At 41.5% G+C, this 18,400-nt stretch overlaps 1 protein-coding gene across 2 annotated transcripts in view; it reads left to right on the top strand.

The window, feature by feature from the left end:
* plxnb1 (plexin B1) overlaps positions 1–18,400 on the top strand; it is a 239,710-nt gene that overhangs the window by 145,716 nt on the left and 75,594 nt on the right. For both annotated transcript variants that reach the window (XM_062969628.1, XM_008105539.3), the window contains exon 5: positions 16,223–16,405. In XM_062969628.1, coding sequence (XP_062825698.1) covers positions 16,223–16,405 — 183 coding nt within the window. The remainder of the gene's footprint in view (positions 1–16,222; positions 16,406–18,400) is intronic.

The following is an 18,400-nucleotide window of genomic DNA, read 5'->3' on the forward strand; positions in this document are numbered from 1 at the left end:
TCAGTTGCGAGGCCGATTGGGGTATAGGGTGGCAACCTGTGTTCGATGGGGTTACACTCCCCCTGAGGACACAAGTTCGCAGTCTGGGGGTCCTCCTGGATTCAGCACTGTCGCTTGATTCTCAGGTCTCGGCGATGGCCAGGAGGACCTTTGCATAGTTAAAACTGGTGCGCCAGCTGCAACCGTACCTTGAGAAGTCTGACTTATCCGCAACGGTCCATGCCTTAGTTACATCCAGGTTGAATTACATACTCTACATGGGGCTGCCTTTGAAGATGGCCCAGAAACTATAACTGATGAAAAGGTCAGCAACCAGGTTGCTAACTGGAGATAAAACAGCTCCACTGGCTACCAATAAGTTTCCAGTCCGATTCAAAGTGCAGGTAATCACCTATAAAACACTAAATGGTTCGGGCCCTACTTATCTTCTTGACCGCATCCCCCTTCATGTACCTGCATAAGTGTTAAGATTTGCTGGGGTGGCTTTTCTCGCTAGCCCGCCACCGTCACAAACATAGTTGGCAAGGACGAGGGAGAAGGCCTTCTCGGTGGTGGCCCCCCATCTTTGGAATGCCCTCCCCAGGGAGATTAGGCAGGCCTCCAGCCTATCCTCCTTCCAGAGGGAATTGAAGACTTGGATGTTTAGACAAGCCTTTGAGAATGTCTAGCCCAATGGTGTGCATTCCCTTGTTCCTTAGCTACAACCTGCACTATCCCTTTCCTTTCTTCTTGTTTACAGTTGGCCATATTTTTTATGACAGATGACACTATAGGTTATTGGGCGCTGTTCTGAGTTCAAATTGTTGTTTTATATACTCATGGTTTTATTTTGTATGGTAGTGTGTGCTTATTTTTGCATTGTTTTAGGCACCATGTGCCATATGTAAGCCGCCCCAAGGCCCTTCAGGGAGATGGAGGCGGGATACCAAAATAAAGTTATTATATTATTATATGGAAAAGTAGGGTAAAAAATAGAAAGATAAACTCCATCTACAGAGTTTAGAAACTTTTTAAACTATAACTTCCACAGTTCCACAGCCAATCTTTTTTTCTAGGCTTTGGTATTTTCTGGAAGTATTCAAGGCTTTAATGAGGGTACTATTAAAGTAGACTAGAATGCCATCAATATGCTAGTTCACGTAGTAAAATTGCTCTAAGAGGCCAGCCACCAAGTGTACTGTAACAGCCTTTTTATATTAGTTCCTATACTTCAGAGATCTGCCATTGCAGAGGGGCCAGGGGCCATTTCCTCCTGTTGGACTAGAACTGTATTCCCCAGAGTGTTAATTTCTTTTTTGGGAAACATGAAGACTGATTTAATTAAAACTCAGTCTCTTTCAGCAGAGTTCACAACCGGAAACACCGCATCTCTTAGATTTGTGCAAAACTAGTATTAGCAGAATATGGAAAAAATGTCCAGTCCCTAGGTTCCACAATAATATGCTGTTTTCTTCGCTTTATCCAATAACTGGTCCTGTGATATGCTGCTTGCACTATCCCATGCCTGGCCCTTTTATAGCCTGATCACACCCATTGTACTACGGCAATTGGTTTCATTGAGTATTGATTACGTGGCTGTTTTATATTCTTACGTTTTATTGAATTGTGCTTTTAACTGAATTGTTGTATTTAGCTGTGTTCTATTTTAATTATGTTTTTACTTCAATAGATTATATTGAATCTAGCCACCCTAAGTCCCTTTTGGGAGATGGTGGCGGGTTATGAGAATAAAGTTGTTGCTGTTGTTGTTGTTGTTGCTGCTGCTGCTGCTGCTGCTGTTGCTATAATAATAATAATAATTATTATTATATGGAAGTTAATCACATAATTGCACTGGGGGACCTACCAATGCCTAGAGAAGAGTTCTGACAGATAATAATAATAATAATAATAATAATAATAATAATAATAATAATAATAATAATAATAGCAATACATTCAAGGCTTTTCAACTCTCACAAATGCTGACCATATAAGGTAGAAATATGCAGGAAACGTACTATCTAAAGCAGGATTGTCCAACCTTTTGGTTTCCCTGTGCCACATTGGAAGGAGAATTGTCTTGGACCACATATAAAATACGCTAACACTAACTATAACTCACGAGCAAAAAAAAAAAGATCCATGCATAATTTTCATGATATCTAACACCGCAGATGAGCAAAAAATTAAGCCCTCATATAATAATCCTAATTATGCAGCACCTGTTCAGAGAGTCTTTAAAAATCATCAAGCTGGCTTCTGACCATGAGAGAAGCCTCCCACAAGGATGGTAAAACATCAAAACATCCAGGTGTCCCCTGGGCAACGTCTTTGCAGACGGCCAATTCTCTCACACCAGAAGTGACTTGCAGTTTCTCAAGTTGCTCCTGACATGGAAACAAACAGTCTCCCATTAATTTGTTTAATTCCCTTTTGGAGACTTCTGAGTCCATAGCATTTACTACTTCTTATGACAGTAAATTCCATAAGTCGATTATTCATTGTATGACCATCAACCTTTCATTCCTTCTTCCCTTCTTCTTTCTGGATTTGGAAAGTACAAAGTGTACCCAAAAATATGACTATAAAAATGTGAACTGTTCCAGCTCATAGTGTGCCAATTACACATTTGGTTCAGCGGGCAAATGAACTTTTGAGTGGGGAATGTCTGAAGTGGGACACTTAGAGCCAAAAAAGTGCCTGGTGAGAAGACTGTAAACTGCATTTCCTTTCTTTTCCATCTGTCCTGTATTGCTTCTCTGCTTTACATTCAGAAAGGTCTCAGGTTCAGTCTTGCTAAATCCACTCAAAGGGAAGTAGATGGCAGGTTAGTTGCCAGAGACCCTGAATCAATGGTAGTAAGTTATATGGACTAAATAGAGGACTTACTGAAATGTTATGAATTGTTTTAAGCCAGGGCTGGGGAAATGCAAGAGCAGTAAAATACATTGCCCCCTAACCTTTGGGGCCATCCCTTATAACAGTCTCATTAACAACATATTTTGGGGCATTTTAGCCTCCAAATGCTTCTCCTGGACCTAACATTGTGTAGGACAGTGATGGCCAACCTATGGCACGTGTGTCAGCACTGACACGCCTAGCCATTTTTGCTGACACGCTGCCGCATGCAGATTGATTGGATGACTAATGCCTTTTGTGGCCAAATTTGGTGTGATTTGGTCCAGTGGTTTTGTAGTTTACTCCATGGGAATTATGCACACTATATATATCATTCTATTATTCTATTATTATTATTGTAGTATATTATTATATTATTACTATTATATTATTATTATATTATTCATTATTCATGACTACATTGAAACTACAATAGAGAGAAATCAGCGTGGAAATTGCATGAGGTACCATAGATTGTTGAACATGGAAATAATGGTAGTAAATAGTTTTTGATTTATTAAATACAGTTATATATTGCAATTATATATTTTTGTTATTTAAACTATATATATTGTGAAATTATGGGTTTTTTTCCCCTCAAAGTCCCCCCACTTCAAAGTCACACAGTCTCAGCCTCAAAAGGGAAAAAAACAAGCCCTCTCTACACAAATCTTCCTGTAAAAAACCAATAGTAGCTTTGCCTTAGGGTTGCCATATGTCAGAACTGATATGAAAGTACACCTGTATCTTGCAAGTCCCAGCCCAGCATTTTAAATACACTAACTCTGCTAATGATCATGAGTGTAATCTGCATGATGGCGAAGTATTCAAAACTTGGTTCCCAAGTGATGTACAATGATGAAAGTGGAAAGGATGAAGCTAGACTGTCCCAAACCTTTCTTCCCATATAATGTAAAGGTAAAGGTTTCCCCTGACGTTAAGTCTAGTCATGTCTGACTCTGGGGGTTGGTGCTCATCTCCATTTCTAAGCCGAAGAGCCAGCGTTGTCCGTAGACACCTCCAAGGTCATGTGGCCGGCATGATTGCATGGAGCGCCGTTACCTTCCCGCCGGAGCGCTACTTATTGATCTACTCACCTTGGCATGTTTTTGAACTGCTAGGTTGGCAGAAGCTGGAGCTAACAGCGGGCGCTCACTCCGCTCCCGGGATTTGAACCTGGGACCTTTCGGTCTGCAAGTTCAGCAGCTCAGTGCTTTAACACACTTCCCCACCGGGGCTCCCATATAATGCTTTCCCCATAAAATCCCCCTTGTTCCTCTCCACATTTGATAGCTTTTTCATTTTGTATGTAACAACCATCAAAATCACCAACTATTTGGGAAAAGGAGCTGGCGGAGGAAGAGTTAAGCGTTCTCCCCCTTCTCTAATTCAAATACTGTAGCTACTTCCTCACCCACTCCCTTTCTGCTAGTTTGCAGCTGCTTTGGCAGACTCCCAGCTTCCTAAGCCTGGATCTCCACAAACAACTAGTTTTGCCCTTAGGCAAGAGCTAAGAAGGTGACTTAGAGCTAGTCATTAAAGAGGGAGAATGGGGAGCTGAATAAAAAGCAGCTAATGCCCTTAACTAAGCATTTCTCTGCAGGGGTAGGTCACACCGCAGAGCTTTCTCACCTTCCAAAAACAGTGGGGAAAATGTGACACCCTTTTTTTTTTTTTTTTGCACCTCCAACGTCCCCAAGGCCTCCAGATATTCCTTCAAAATTATTCTTTATTAGTGCAAAAAAAAAAAAAAACTGTTCCACAATGCTGCCAAAGCAGTGTGACAACAGCCATCTCCTCCCAAAAGCATATTCCAAGTACTTCAAATTGGCCAACACTCAGCCAGTTTAACCTGGCAGTAAATCAGGAGTGATGTCTAATCATGTCTGGGTTGCATTTTTGGGTAATTTTCAGCTGGAATGTGATCATATAACCTACCATGGAAGCAGATCATATAGCCTGCCAATCTTACCTTACAATGTACGAGTATTAGGAGAGGAGAGAAGTGGGGAGAGTGAGTGTGTATGTACTTTGGATGGAGGTACACACTGGCCGGGCAACATTTATTTATTTACAGTATTTATATTCCTCCCTTCTCGCCCCGAAGGGGACTCAGGGCGGATCGCAATGTACATATATATGGCAAACATTCGATGCCATTAGACATACAGACAGAAACAGAGACAAAGACACAGAGGCAATTTAACATTTTCCAGCTTTCGGCTTCATGAGGCTATGCTCGATTCCGGCCAGAGGGGAGCAGCTGCTCCATGATCCACTGTGACACCGAGTCCTTGGTGGATTACTTTCTCATTCTTTTCTGCGTGCTGCTGGAGGATTTTTACAGGGTTGTAAATTAGTTAAATTAGCCTCACCCTGCTGTTCCATGCCACAAGTACACCATGAAACCTGTCCACACAGATGGCCAGGGAGCCTCTAAAAAGTGACAATAATGGCAAAGTTCTATTCCTGGCTTGAAAGTGTGTGTTCTTGTTTGATTCTGTAGTCCTGACTTGGACAAAAGTGGTCCTACCCCGTAAACTTTGTTTTTGTGGAAGAAACTTCAAGGCACAGTTTCTCTGGCCAGGACAAAGTTGTCACCCTGTGGTCAATGTTGTACATCCTTTCACAGTAAGAGCTGTCAGGAACAGACATTTGTAACCCAGGAACAGCACTCTGTTGTTGCATGCAACAAGTACATGACCAAATCTGTCTGCACAGATGGCCAGGCAGCCACTATAACCCAGGAACGGAACTTATACCATTATTTGGATGTTCACATATTCGCATTTCAAGTTTTAAAAAACCGCCGAAGTTTCCGGCGGACGTCCTGCAGCGGCCATCTTGGGAGCCTCTAAATCCCACAACAAAGCAGCAAGTATGGATGACAGAGGCAAAAATCCCAGGACCAATAGGTCTGTATGTGGACCTCTTTTGAAGTCCTGGGATTTTTTGCCTATCAGTAAAACCTGCGATTTGGTGCTGTCTGGAAGTGCCCTGAGTTTCCCTTAGCCAAAAGAGGTTTTCAGAATTCTGTTGTATTTTCCAGTTTCTGAAATACTTGTATAATATGCATATATTTAGATGTGCAGCTAGCCCCCTTTCTCTTCATTCAATATATATATATATATATATATATATATATATATATATATATATATATATATATATAAAAATATGGATGAAGGGAAAGGGAGCTAGCTGCACATCCAGCACCATCTGCATTTTTCTCAGGGAGTTCTTGCTCCATAACTGTCTGAAATTTTACAGGGGAAAAGGAAGAAAGGGAGATCTCTGAATTTTGTGCCTTAACTTGTACAAAGTCCCTGTGAAAAGCAGAGGTCAAAAGAGGGAAAAAGAGACTGCCTTGGAAAATGTTGGAAAGCTTGACTTGCCCAGCCAATTCATACCAGGCTTGCCTCATTTCCAGGGCGCCTGTTCTGCAGAAGGAGAGAGCAATGTGGATCAGGCTTCAGGAAATCGAGTTCTTCATTTACGTTATTTCCCCCAAAAGGACACATTTTAGGAAATGGTTTCTAGTTTTGCAAAAATGACTGGATACATCCGGCTTTGACTGCCTTGGAAAATGTTGGAAAGTGTGACTTGCCCAGCCAATTCATACCAAGCTTGCCTCATTTCCAGGGCGCCTGTTCTGCAGAAGGAGAGAGCAATGTGGATCAGGCTTCAGGAAATCGAGTTCTTCATTTATATTATTTTCCCCCAAAAGGACACATTTTAGGAAATGGCTTCTAGTTTTGCAAAAACGACTGGATGCAGGTTATAGAGATTGTCTGTCCTCCCCAGAAATGTATGCATTGTTCTCAGACCATTCCCAGTTGCCCACTTCTCCTTCAGTCTGTAGATGAAATATTATTCTGTGTCCAGATCCGGTTGTTTGCTGACTACGCACAAACCCACGTGAATAAAAAGTCTGGCCTGCTCTTGTGACTAAAAAGAAAGTCCTTTGATAACAAGTAGCTGGAGAAGGCCACAGTGGGAAACTTGATCACCTGTTAATTGCTGCAGATCACACAGGTGTTAAAGCCCCTGCTCAAAGCTGCAGTTCAGAAATTTGGCAAGACTTGCTCCTTGGCACACGAACAAGCCTGTTGTAATCTCCATTGACCATGAGAGGCAGAGTCACAGCTGTGCAGGAAAGGAAGGAAAGAAAGAAGAAACAAACGTTACAGAGCAAACTAGAATAGTATTCCAGGTGATAGTATTGAAAATGCAAAAATGGTAGCAGAAATTTAATATGTGATTACTACTGTGCTTGCTTATGCCATTGAGCACGACACCTATCATTAGGATACAGATTGGTTCCTAGGGGAAGGAGTGTGGCACGCCTGTTGGATAGTTCTCCTTCCCTCCAGAGTTTTTAAAAGAGTTTTAACATTATTGTTATTACTAGCTGACGGAAAGGTTGGCAGTTCGAATCCGGGGAGTGGGGTGAACTTCCGCTGTTAGCCCCAGCTTCTGCCAACCTAGCAGTTCAAAAACATGCAAATGTGAGTAAATCAATAGCTACCGCTCAGGCGGGAGGGTAACGGTGCTGCATGCAGTCATGCCGGCCACATGACCTTGGAGGCATCTGCGGACAACGCCGGCTCTTCAGCTTAGAAATGGAGATGAGTACCACCCCACAGAATTGGACACGACTAGGCTTAATGTCAGGGAAAAACATTTACCTATTATTATTATTGTTATTATTATTATTATTATTATTATTATTATTATTATTATTATTATTATTATTATACACAACAAGATTAGTACATAGCAAACAAGATCACTATGCTGGCTGTTGTATTTGATCACATGTCAAACACTTCCCAAGTGTCTAGGGCTATGTGATGTATTGGCGAATAATGCGTGCAGATCCGAGTAGGGTGGCCTTTTGCAGCTAACAGATGGTAATTTTGTCAGCACCAATTGTTTTTAAGTGCTGGCCAAGGTCTTTAGGCACTGCACCCAGTGTGCCAATCAGCACTGGGATCATCTTTACTGGCTTGTGCCAGAGTCTTTGCAGTTCAATCTTTAAATACTTGTATCGCGTCAGCTTTTCCAGTTTCTTCTCATCAATCCTACTTTGTTTTTTTCCACAATCATGAAGTCAGGAATATTGTTCTCCAAGATGCTGTTAGTCAGATTTCAGAAATCCCAGAGTAGTTTGATGTATTTTTTTTATAACTTTTTCAGGCTTGTGATCCCATCAGTTCTTTGTCACAGGCAGATGGTATTTGTGGCATAAGTTCCAATGGATCTTATTATTATTATTATTATTATTATTATTATTATTATTATTATTATTATTATTATTAGACTCAAAGTGTTGGGGCTTTTTTGCAGGACTTCTTTCAACATCTGCAGATTTTCCTTTTTTTCAATCCACAGACTTTGAACTAACACATAATAGTGTTGAACTGTGTTAACAGGTTCGTTAAGCTTCAGACTTGCAACTGCAAAGTTTGCTTTAGGTCAGAATAGGATTTCCAAGGATGGTGAATTCAGTGCTGCCTTGAGAAAACCCAACAGCTACATTTGGTTTGTGGTTATGTGGCTATTTTCAATCAATGGGTCCTCACCACTTCACTGCTTATTTCCACACCATGTTCTTTTCCCTCATTTCAAAGTCCCAGGCAATTAGGAATCACATAATAAGTGGAAATGGCATAATGATTCTTTATGCTTTGTGTGGAGTTGCAAGGCAAGCAAAAAAGCCCAATAACCAATGGAAGGCAATCCTCTTGTAGTGTTTTTCCAGCCAGATTTGCTCAGAGGAGGATTGCGATCACCTTCCATTGTTTGCCCAAGATCACCCAGTGGATTTCCACAATTTCACAGATATTTGGACCCTGGTCTCTCAATCATCCTAATCCCGCACTCAAACTATTGCACCATGTACATCTGAGCAAATCTTCTCTCCTTATTGGCACTGTATTATAGCAGTTCCATTTCTGAGTATATCAAACTAGGGAAATGTTAGTTCCATGGCTGAAGGATCAGGGAAGCATTCCTTACACAGAACTGTTCAACAAACTTTTTCATGCCCTTTGAACCCCTTCCCTGGGGAGATAAAATTCTGGAAATTGCTTTGCTTCTGTGCATGGTTTTGAAAGGATTCTGAGATACAAAAGAGTCTGGGGGACTTGTGGACTCTAAAAAAATTGTTTATTTCTATGGGAACATATTACCAGAACTTGTGTAGTAGGTTAGTGATATCAATGCTCTCCCAGGTTGGGCCAGTTTAAAAAAGATCCCTTAAAAAAAACTTTCTGAATGACCTAGTTTTTATTCCTTCCTTTTCAGCTGAAAAAAAAAATGACAATTGCTAGATAATTTAACATCCTTCTTTCCAGCAGTGAGGGCTGACCCTTGGACTGTCATTAGGAGGAAACAAAATCTTCAGTTTTACAATCTACTTAAAGACTGAAGAATGGGCTGTGAGGAGAGGAGGAACAAGAGCAATAAGAGTGAATGAAGGCAAATGACATTATACATGGAATCTATAATGTATTCTTAGCTATGTTGTAACTTGTCTTGAGCCACGAAGAGGTGTGTGTAAGAAATAAAATTATTATTATTATTATTATTAATAATAATAATAATAATAATAATAATAATAACTGGCTTGGGTACCTGGCATTGCCTGGGTTATTTGAAAAGTCAGTTTTTTAATTGTACAAAATGCATAAAGTTGTGGTTGCACTACAACTAACATCATGCCAGGTTAACCCTGTGGAACTCCAGCAGTACTTTGTTATGTTGGACAATCTTGCTCTGGATGCATCATCAGTGGGGTTCAGTGTGCTGTCTGGCTGTAGGGTAAACCACAACTCCAACTATGGTGAGTCAGTCCCCTCGAACCCCTTTGAGTTAGGTTGAGTTAGTCATGGGGGTTCTGTGTGCCAAGTTTGGTCCAGGTCCATCATTGGTGGAGGTCACCATTTCCCTAGTTATGGGTGAACTACAGCTCCCAGAAAGGAAGGTCAGTTCCTCCCAAACCCCTCCAGTAATCAATTTTTGGCATATCAGGTATGTGTGCCAAGTTGGGTCCAGATTCATTGGTGTGTGGATTCACAGTGTTCTCTGGATGTAAGTGAACTACAACTCCCCCAAATCAAGGTGAATTTTCCCCAAGGACCTCCAGTATTTGTTGTTGGTCATAGTGGCTCTGTGTGCCAAATTAGTTCTAGGTCCATCTCAGAATGCTCATTGATTGAAGGTGAACTATAAATCCTGGTACCTACAACTCCAAAATAGCCAGGTCAATCCCCTTCAAAACCCACCAGTGTTCAAATTTGGGCATATTGGGTATGCCTGCCAAGTTTGGTCCAGATCCATCATTGTTTGGGTTCATGGTGTGCTTTGGATGTAGGTGAATGACAACTCCTATAAGTCCTTCCAAAGACATCCAGTGTTTTTTTTGTTGGTCATGGGGGTTCTGTGTGCCAAGTTAGGTCTAGGTCCATCATTTGTGAAGTTCAGAGTACTCTTAGATTTCAGGTGAACTATACATCCCAGTACCCACAGCTCCTATAAATCATGGTGAATTGTCCCCAAACCTCTCTAGTATGTTCAGTTGCTGATCAATTCCTCTGTTTGCTGTATGCCATAGAAAATAATAGGAAAGGGTTAAGGGAGAAGCAGTAGGCGGGGTCATGCAAATTCCACACCAACGGAGAGAGTAAGAAACACTGGGATGTCTGTGGTGGAGGAAAAACAGAAAATCTAGGATGAAATTGTCCCCGTATGAAAGCCTTCACTTGAGTGGTGGGCAGATGGTGTTTGTGGAGGACATTGGCAGGGCTCTTGGACATGTGCTGACTATAACCTGCAGTGTCATTGGCAGGAGGGCCATTGGTGTACAAAATGCATTGGTAGCTCCTGAGTAGTGGGAGTTATAGCTGTTTGTGGAAGTGGGAGCTTGTCTGTGTAAGTGGACACCCCAGCCACATACACACATACATATTTTCACTTTAGTTTTATATATATAGATAGCCAGCCATTGAAAAGATGTGAGGGAGAAAGAACCACAGATTTTGAGAAATGTCTGGCTTGGTCCTTGTGCTGTTCCAGCTGGGTAGTTTAGATGGAAAAGCAGTGTATGGGACACAGACCTTTTCATGACTCACCTGTCCAATGGCATGTGAACATCACCCTTGCCTATTCATTACTTTTCAATAAAATCTGCATTTTAGCCCTGCAGATTTGACCATGCCAAGCTCAGGCATAGCCCCAGCACTCAGCTTACCAGCTGAAATGTCTGCCAGTGAATTTCCTTCACTATACACTCTCATTCTTGCTTTCAAGGCAGCCTTTCTTCATTGGTTTTCTCTGGAAACCAGTCCCCTGATATATTCCCAGGCTTGCGCTGGAATCTATTTTCAACATATAGGGGACAGCCAGAAACACCAGACACTAGACAAAAGTTCAGTTTGGTTACTTCCGCAGTGAAATCATTGGCTTGGCTCTCGGGTGGTCAGGGCAGTGCTCTGCAAATGTCATTTATTTTGTGTGTGTGGCTGCAATTAAAATGTGAGCGGCAGGGGATCCTTAAAACCGCATGTATTTCCGAAACAAACTGCACATCGAGCATAGGTTTTGAAAGCATGCTTTGCAGAAGCTGTTACTTTTTTTCAAAAGCAGCCATACAGAGCCCCAATTCAAACTGGGACCATTATGTGAAGAGGGAGGGGTTTAACCCTGTCTTCTCCTTGACAATTTACGTGCCATAAACCTCTTCCAGAACAATTTGTCCCTGAAGACATAGCTTCTTGCAAAAAGTATCTGCAGGAGGGGATGTAATAGAACCATGAACAGTAAAGTTGGTCCTCAGTATCCCTGGGTTCTGTGTGCACAAAGTCAACTATCCAAAAAGCGGATGTTGATTTTTTTCATTTTATATAAGGGACACAATTTTACTGTGCCATTTGTATAATGGGACTTAAGCATCTACTGATTTTAGCATCCACAGGGGGTCCTGGAAACAAACCCTAGCAATGACCCACTGTAATTTACCAAAGGATCACCATCACTAGTTTCTTTTTTTTAGACCAGGGGTCCTCAAACTTTTTAAGCCGAGGGCCAGTCCACAATCCTTCAGACTGTTGAGGGGCTGGATTATCATTTGAAAAAAAAATACAAACAAATTCCTATGCATACTGCACATGTCTTATTTGTAGTGCAAAAACAACAACAAGAACAATGAAAGAACAATACAATATTTAAAAATAAAAACAACTTTAACCAACATACATTTATCAGGATTTCAATGGGAAGTGTGGTCCTGCTTCTGGCCAATGAGATAGTCAAGTTAATTAGGGTTGTTGTTGTTGTTGTTGTTGTTGTGTGCCTTCAAGTCATTTCAGACTTTGGGTGAGCCTAAGTCTAAAATTTATTTATTATTTATTTGCTGCATTTATTTTCTACATTTGTTATCACACCCTTCTCACCCCAAAGGGGACTCAGAGTGGTTTACAAATTATATGTACATACAATATATTATATTATTAGCATAGCACAATATTAGCATTATATATTACTATATTGAACTGTACCACTATACTGTAATATTATTAGTAATATTATATGTAATATAGAATATATAATTAATATTATTATATGGTATTATTATTAGGTTATATTGCATTACATTATAATATTATTATCAATATTATATGTATATACAATATATTATATTATAAAACTGAGGGCAGGGGCCAGGTAAATGACCTTGGAGGGCCGCATCCGGCCCCTGGGCCTTAGTTTGGGGACCCCTGTTTTAGACAATGCAAACTTGTCGATATCGCTGGTGAGAAATAGGAATGCCCTTCTTCCCCACACCTTGTACATTTATTTGTTATACTAACTTGGGAACTTGATGTTGCCCAGATTATTTGAAAAATAAAAACCTGAAGCCTAACCCTTCCAAGACACAAGTGTGTGCTTTCCACCTACGTAACCGCGAAGCCAACAGGAAACTGAAAGTTACTTAGGAAGGCCAAGAGCTCGAACACTGTTTCCATCCTAAATACCTTGGTGTCACCTTAGATCGAACACTAACATATAGGAAACACTGCATGAACACCAAGCACAAAGTAGCTGCACGCAATAACATCCTGCGGAAACTGACTGGCAGCGCATGGGGAGCAGACCCACAAGTAATAAGAACATCAGCCCTGGCCTTGTCTTTCTCAACTGCAGAGTATGCCTGTCCTGTTTGGCACAAGTCTGCCCATGCAAAGCAGGTGGACATAGCACTGAATGAAACATGCAGAATCATCACGGGATGCCTTAAACCTACACCTGTTGATAAACTCTACAAGTTAGCTGGCATTGCCCCTCCTGACGTGCGACGGGAAGTTGCTGCCAACGGTGAGAGAAAAAAGGTCGAACATTGTGAAAGCCACCCACTGCATGACTATCACCCTCCTCCCACCAGACTCAAATCAAGGAAGGGCTTCATGAGAACCACCACTCCTCTTGATGTTCCTCCAGCAGCAGCAAGGGTGTCTCTCTGGGCAGCTAAACCTGGCAATTCTAACTGGATGGCCCCCCAAGAGGGTCTTCCTCCAGGGGCAAACCAAGAATGGGCAACTTGGAAGTCCCTGAACAGATTCAGAAGTGGAGTGGGCAGATCAAAAGACAACTTGGCAAGGTGGCACTACCTGGAGGAATCCTCCACCTTGTGTGACTGTGGAGCCGAACAAACAACTCAGCACATGTATGCTTGCCCACAATGCCCTGCCTCATGTACGGAGGAGGAGTTGTTTAAAGCTACAGACAATGCGGTTGCTGTTGCCCGCTTTTGGTCCAAAACTATTTAATTGCTTGTGATTTTCTTCTTCTTTTTTTTTTCCTTTTTTTATTTCCATTATTTGAAATGTATTTGCTGTACAATGCTTTTGACACGAAATAAATAAATTTGAAAAAGTCAAGTTTTTCATTGTACAAAATTCATAAGGTTGTGGGTGAACTACAACTCACATCATGCCAGGTTAACCCCGAAAAATTCCATCAGTACTAAAAGTTTGTTATATTGGGCAAGTTTGCTCTAGATACATCATTGGTGAGGTTCAGTGTGCTATCTGGCTGTATGGCGAGTCAGTCCCCTCAAACCCCTCCAGTTGATTGAGTTAGTCATGGGGGTGCAGTGTGTCAAGTTTGGTCCAGGTCTATCATTGGAGGAGGTCACAGTTTCTCTGGTTGTGAGTGAACTACAACTCCCAGAAAGGAAGGTCAGTCCCCCCTCTCCAAAAAAAAAAAAAAAAAAAAAAACCCCTCCAGTAATCAGATTTCGGCACAGCAGGTATGTGTGCCAAGTTTGGTCCAGATTCATCAGTGTTTAGGTTCACAGTGCTCTCTGGATGTAGGTGAACTACAACTCCCCTAAATCTAGGTGAATTTTCCCCAAAGTCCTCCAGTAGTTTTTGCTGGTCATGGGGGCTCTGTGTGCCAAGTTTGGTTCAATTCCATCTTTGATGAAGTTCAGAGTGCTCATTGATTTCAAGTGAACTATACATCCCAGTACCTACATCTCCAAAATGTCCAGGCGAATTCCCCTCAAAACCAACCAATATTCAAATTTGGGCATATTGGGTATGCATGCCAAGTTTGGTCCGGATCCATCATTGTTTGGGTTCATAGTGCGCTCTGGATGTAGGTGAACTACAACTCCTATAAATCCCTCCAAAGACCTCCAGTATTTTCTGTTGGTTATGGGGTGTTCTATTTGCCAAGTTAGTTCCAGGTCCATTGTTGGTGGAGTTCAGAGTGCTCTTAGATTGCAGGTGAACTATACATCCCAGTACCTACAACTCCTAGAAATCATGGTGAATTCTCCCCAAACCTTTCTAGTATGTTCAGTTGCTGATCAATTCCTCTGTTTGCTGTGTGCCATTGAAAAGAATAGGAAAGGGTTAAAGGAGAGGCAGTGGGTAGGGTCATGTAAATTCCACACCAATGGAGAGAGTAAGAAACACTGGGATGTCTGTGGTGGAGGAAACACATAAAATCTAGGATGAAATTATCCCCGTATGAAAGCCTTCACTTGGGTGGTGAGCAGAATGGTGTTTGTGGAAAACATTGGCAGGACTCTTGGACATGTTCATGGCACTTGGACATGTTCATGGAACTTGCAATGTCATTGGAGCGAGGGCCATTGGTGTCTCCTGAGTAGTGGGAGCTATAGCTGTCTGTGGAGGCAGAAGCTTGTCTGTGTAAGTGGACACTTCAGCCTTGCACACATCTTTCCTCCAAGGACTTTCAAGTGTGGTGTACATAGTCCTGCACCCATTTTCATCCTCACATCTGCCCTGCAAGATAGGCTGTGATGAGAGATAGTGATAGGACTGAAGGACCTATGTACACTGCCATACAATGCAGTTTGAAAATGCATTAAAAGGCAACTGCATTGTACTACATTATGAGTCTACAGTCATCATATAAAGCAGTTCCAAACTTCATTACATGGGAGTGTAGATGGGCCATAGGTAGCCAGAAACTTTTTGGCCAGTTCAGGTTTTAATCCACATCTTCACTGTTCTTGTCCCAGTCCTTTTTCCTACCAACTCTCCATCTGCAGGTGCTGGTTTAACCAAGCCACATTTTAGGATGGGCATGGACAAACTGCCAGGTCAATTTTTGGCAGGAAATTGTTATCAGGAGACGTTCCCAAGATAGTCTTGATCATCATAAGGACCCTACATAGCCACACATTTTAAAAACAAGAAACATTAAGTAGGATTTCTTTTAGAATTTGAGGAACATAATGTTTGACCTTCATTACTAAATTATAAAGCATGGGAAATAATCAGGATGTTTTTTACAATAAATCCCAGAATTCCTCATGCTAGCTAAGGCATGCTGGGATTTGTTTTCCAAGAAAGAGAACTGGAAAAGGTAACACAGCAAACTGCAAATAAAATTAATGTCTTACCCAGCCATGGGCAAACTTCAGTCCTCCATCTTCTCAACTTCTACAATTCCATAGCACTGAGCTATGGAAATTAAAGTGGTGTTAAATTGCATTAATCCTACTATTTGGGTACACCTTAAGTTTGGGTAGGGGGAGATCTTTTACTAATGTAAATCACAAAACGTAAAAGAAATAAGTGGTGTCCTGGTGTCCTGGAGCATATCATGGAAATCCCAATACATTTTGATCAGTGGATTTTCAATCTGTTTTCTGATCACCTCTTTTAAAGAAGGGTGTTCTGCTGTTAGATGTTAGTGAGTCACAGTTGAAAATTTGAGTTCAATCTAAAAACAGATTGGCTGTTGTGAAATAGTCTTATTTTCATCTTTTTTTTGTTTTGTTTTTGTTTCCTATCTCCAAAAGGACACTTTGGATGCCTATCCCTGTGGTTCAGACCACACTCCAAGTCCCATGGCCAGCCGGCTGCCACTTGAAGCCACCCCGATCCTGGAAAAACCCGATTCACGTCTCACAGCAGTAGCAGTCAGCATTGAAGATGGACACACTGTCATCTTCCTGGGGGACAGCAAAGGTCAACTGCACAAGGTAGGTAGTAATTGGCATAGTAAGAAAGCAACAGCTGTATACATCCATTTATATTCTGAACTTTGAAAAGTCATTTTTTGGGGACTGCAGTTTTTATAGTCCCCCATGCTCATGTTGCCTGGGGATTCTGAGAGTTGTAGTTCAAAAACGTAGTACAGTAGAGCCTCACTTATCCAACCTTCACTTATCCAACGTTCTGTATTATCCAACGCAGTCTGCCTTCATAGGACGGGACTCTTTATGGATTTAGCTTCCGATAATGTTGTTACTGTAAGTTCATTTTATGCAAGTCTATCTTTATTTGTAGTCAATTTTTTAGAAGCCAATGTTTTTGTAGTGAATGTTTTCCATACATTGCGATGTTTTGATGCTAAATTTGTAAATAGAGTAATTACTCTATTACGTATTAAACCGTGTATTGAACTGCTTTTTCCATCTGTATTTGTGTACTCTGGTTCTTTATGACAAAGAATTATGTTTTCATATAATTGTCAAATTAGAAAAGACCCTGTCTGTTCCAACCTGATTCTGCTATGCAGAAATACATAAAGTACATTGAACAGAATGGCCATTCAGTCTCAGTTTGAAACCCTCCAGCGAAGGAGACTTGACCAACTTATTCCACTGTTGAACAGGTCCTCCTGTCAGGACATTCTTCCTAATGTTTGGGCAGACTTTTCTTTCCAGTATATTACTGTTTTCACAAGTAAATTAGAATGACTTATATATTGCTTGTCCCAACATAAATAATCTGTCAGTTAGGCAGATACTTTCAAATATAAAGCACAATGGTCTGTGTCTACCAAACTGCATAAAAATTATAATTCAGAGCGAGGGGGGGGGGGAATCAAATGATAACAAACAAGTGAAAGTACAAGCATCTGACTATTTGATATACCATTCAATCTGCTGATCCCAGCCGGACAGGTGAATAATTATGCAAGGCTTTCAGCAGCCCACTCCCACCCACACACCCACTGATCCCTGGAAATCCTACTGAATAACCTGATGTGACCTTTGAGGCTTTGCTTCACTATGTGTATTTACAGCAGCTAGAGCTAGAACTTGAAGTGGAACTTGGGATTCAGCTCTAGTTTATGATGTTTGTTTTATGTCTGCAAGTTGTTTCTGACCTATTGTAACCCAAAGGTGATCCTACCACAGGGTTTTCTTGACAAGATTTGTTCAGAAGAGATTTGCCATCGCCTTTCTCTAAGGGCCCTTTCAGAACCATATAACCAAGAATGTCAAGGCAGAAAATCCGTCAATATCTGCTTTGAACTGGTTTATCTGCGCCCACACTCAGATATAGAAATAGATGTAGAAACAGATGATGAAATAAGGACTGATAATAAAGCTTCAGCTGAGGCACATTTTCCCCATAATAACCCTTACAAGAGTGAATTTCCTATCCAATGGGTGGATTTCTCTCTTTTCCTGTAATGTCACCCCTGTTCTTAATGATGAATCATTTGTAAATCAGACTTCTGTAATTTTGGAATTGCCTTTACTCTTGCTTAAAATAAATGAGGAACTCAGGGATCTTCTACATCAGTGGTTCCCAACCTGTGGTTTGTGGACCACCAGTGGTCCCCAAGAACTAAAATATGGTCTACGGCCTCACTGTTACTACACCGTTGCAATGAGAGCGACTGGTCTTGCGAAACCCTCTTATAGTGCTGAGGCAACTGGGATGTCGGGAGAGCAGAGGCTGACTACCCAAAAAGGCTCCTGACTGCTGCTTCTCCTCCTCCTCCCTCCCCCTGAGCGGAGCCATTCCATGTGGTGCCTGGAAGCGGGGGTGCCTTGGTGTCTTCGTTTTTAGGCCTGTTCCTGGGATGATTTGGAGTGCTGATTCAGAAAATTGCATTGGATAGAACTTCACTTCCCTTACTTAAGCGATCCCTCATAGGTCGATTGTCTTCCATTTCTGGTGTCTTGAGGGTGGGTCTGTAGGTGGCTGAAGAGACCTATTCTTGACCCGCATGTTCTCCC

The sequence above is a fragment of the Anolis carolinensis genome, chromosome 2, assembly GCF_035594765.1.
Source record: "Anolis carolinensis isolate JA03-04 chromosome 2, rAnoCar3.1.pri, whole genome shotgun sequence".
In the NCBI taxonomy this organism is placed as follows: Eukaryota; Metazoa; Chordata; class Lepidosauria; order Squamata; family Dactyloidae; genus Anolis; species Anolis carolinensis.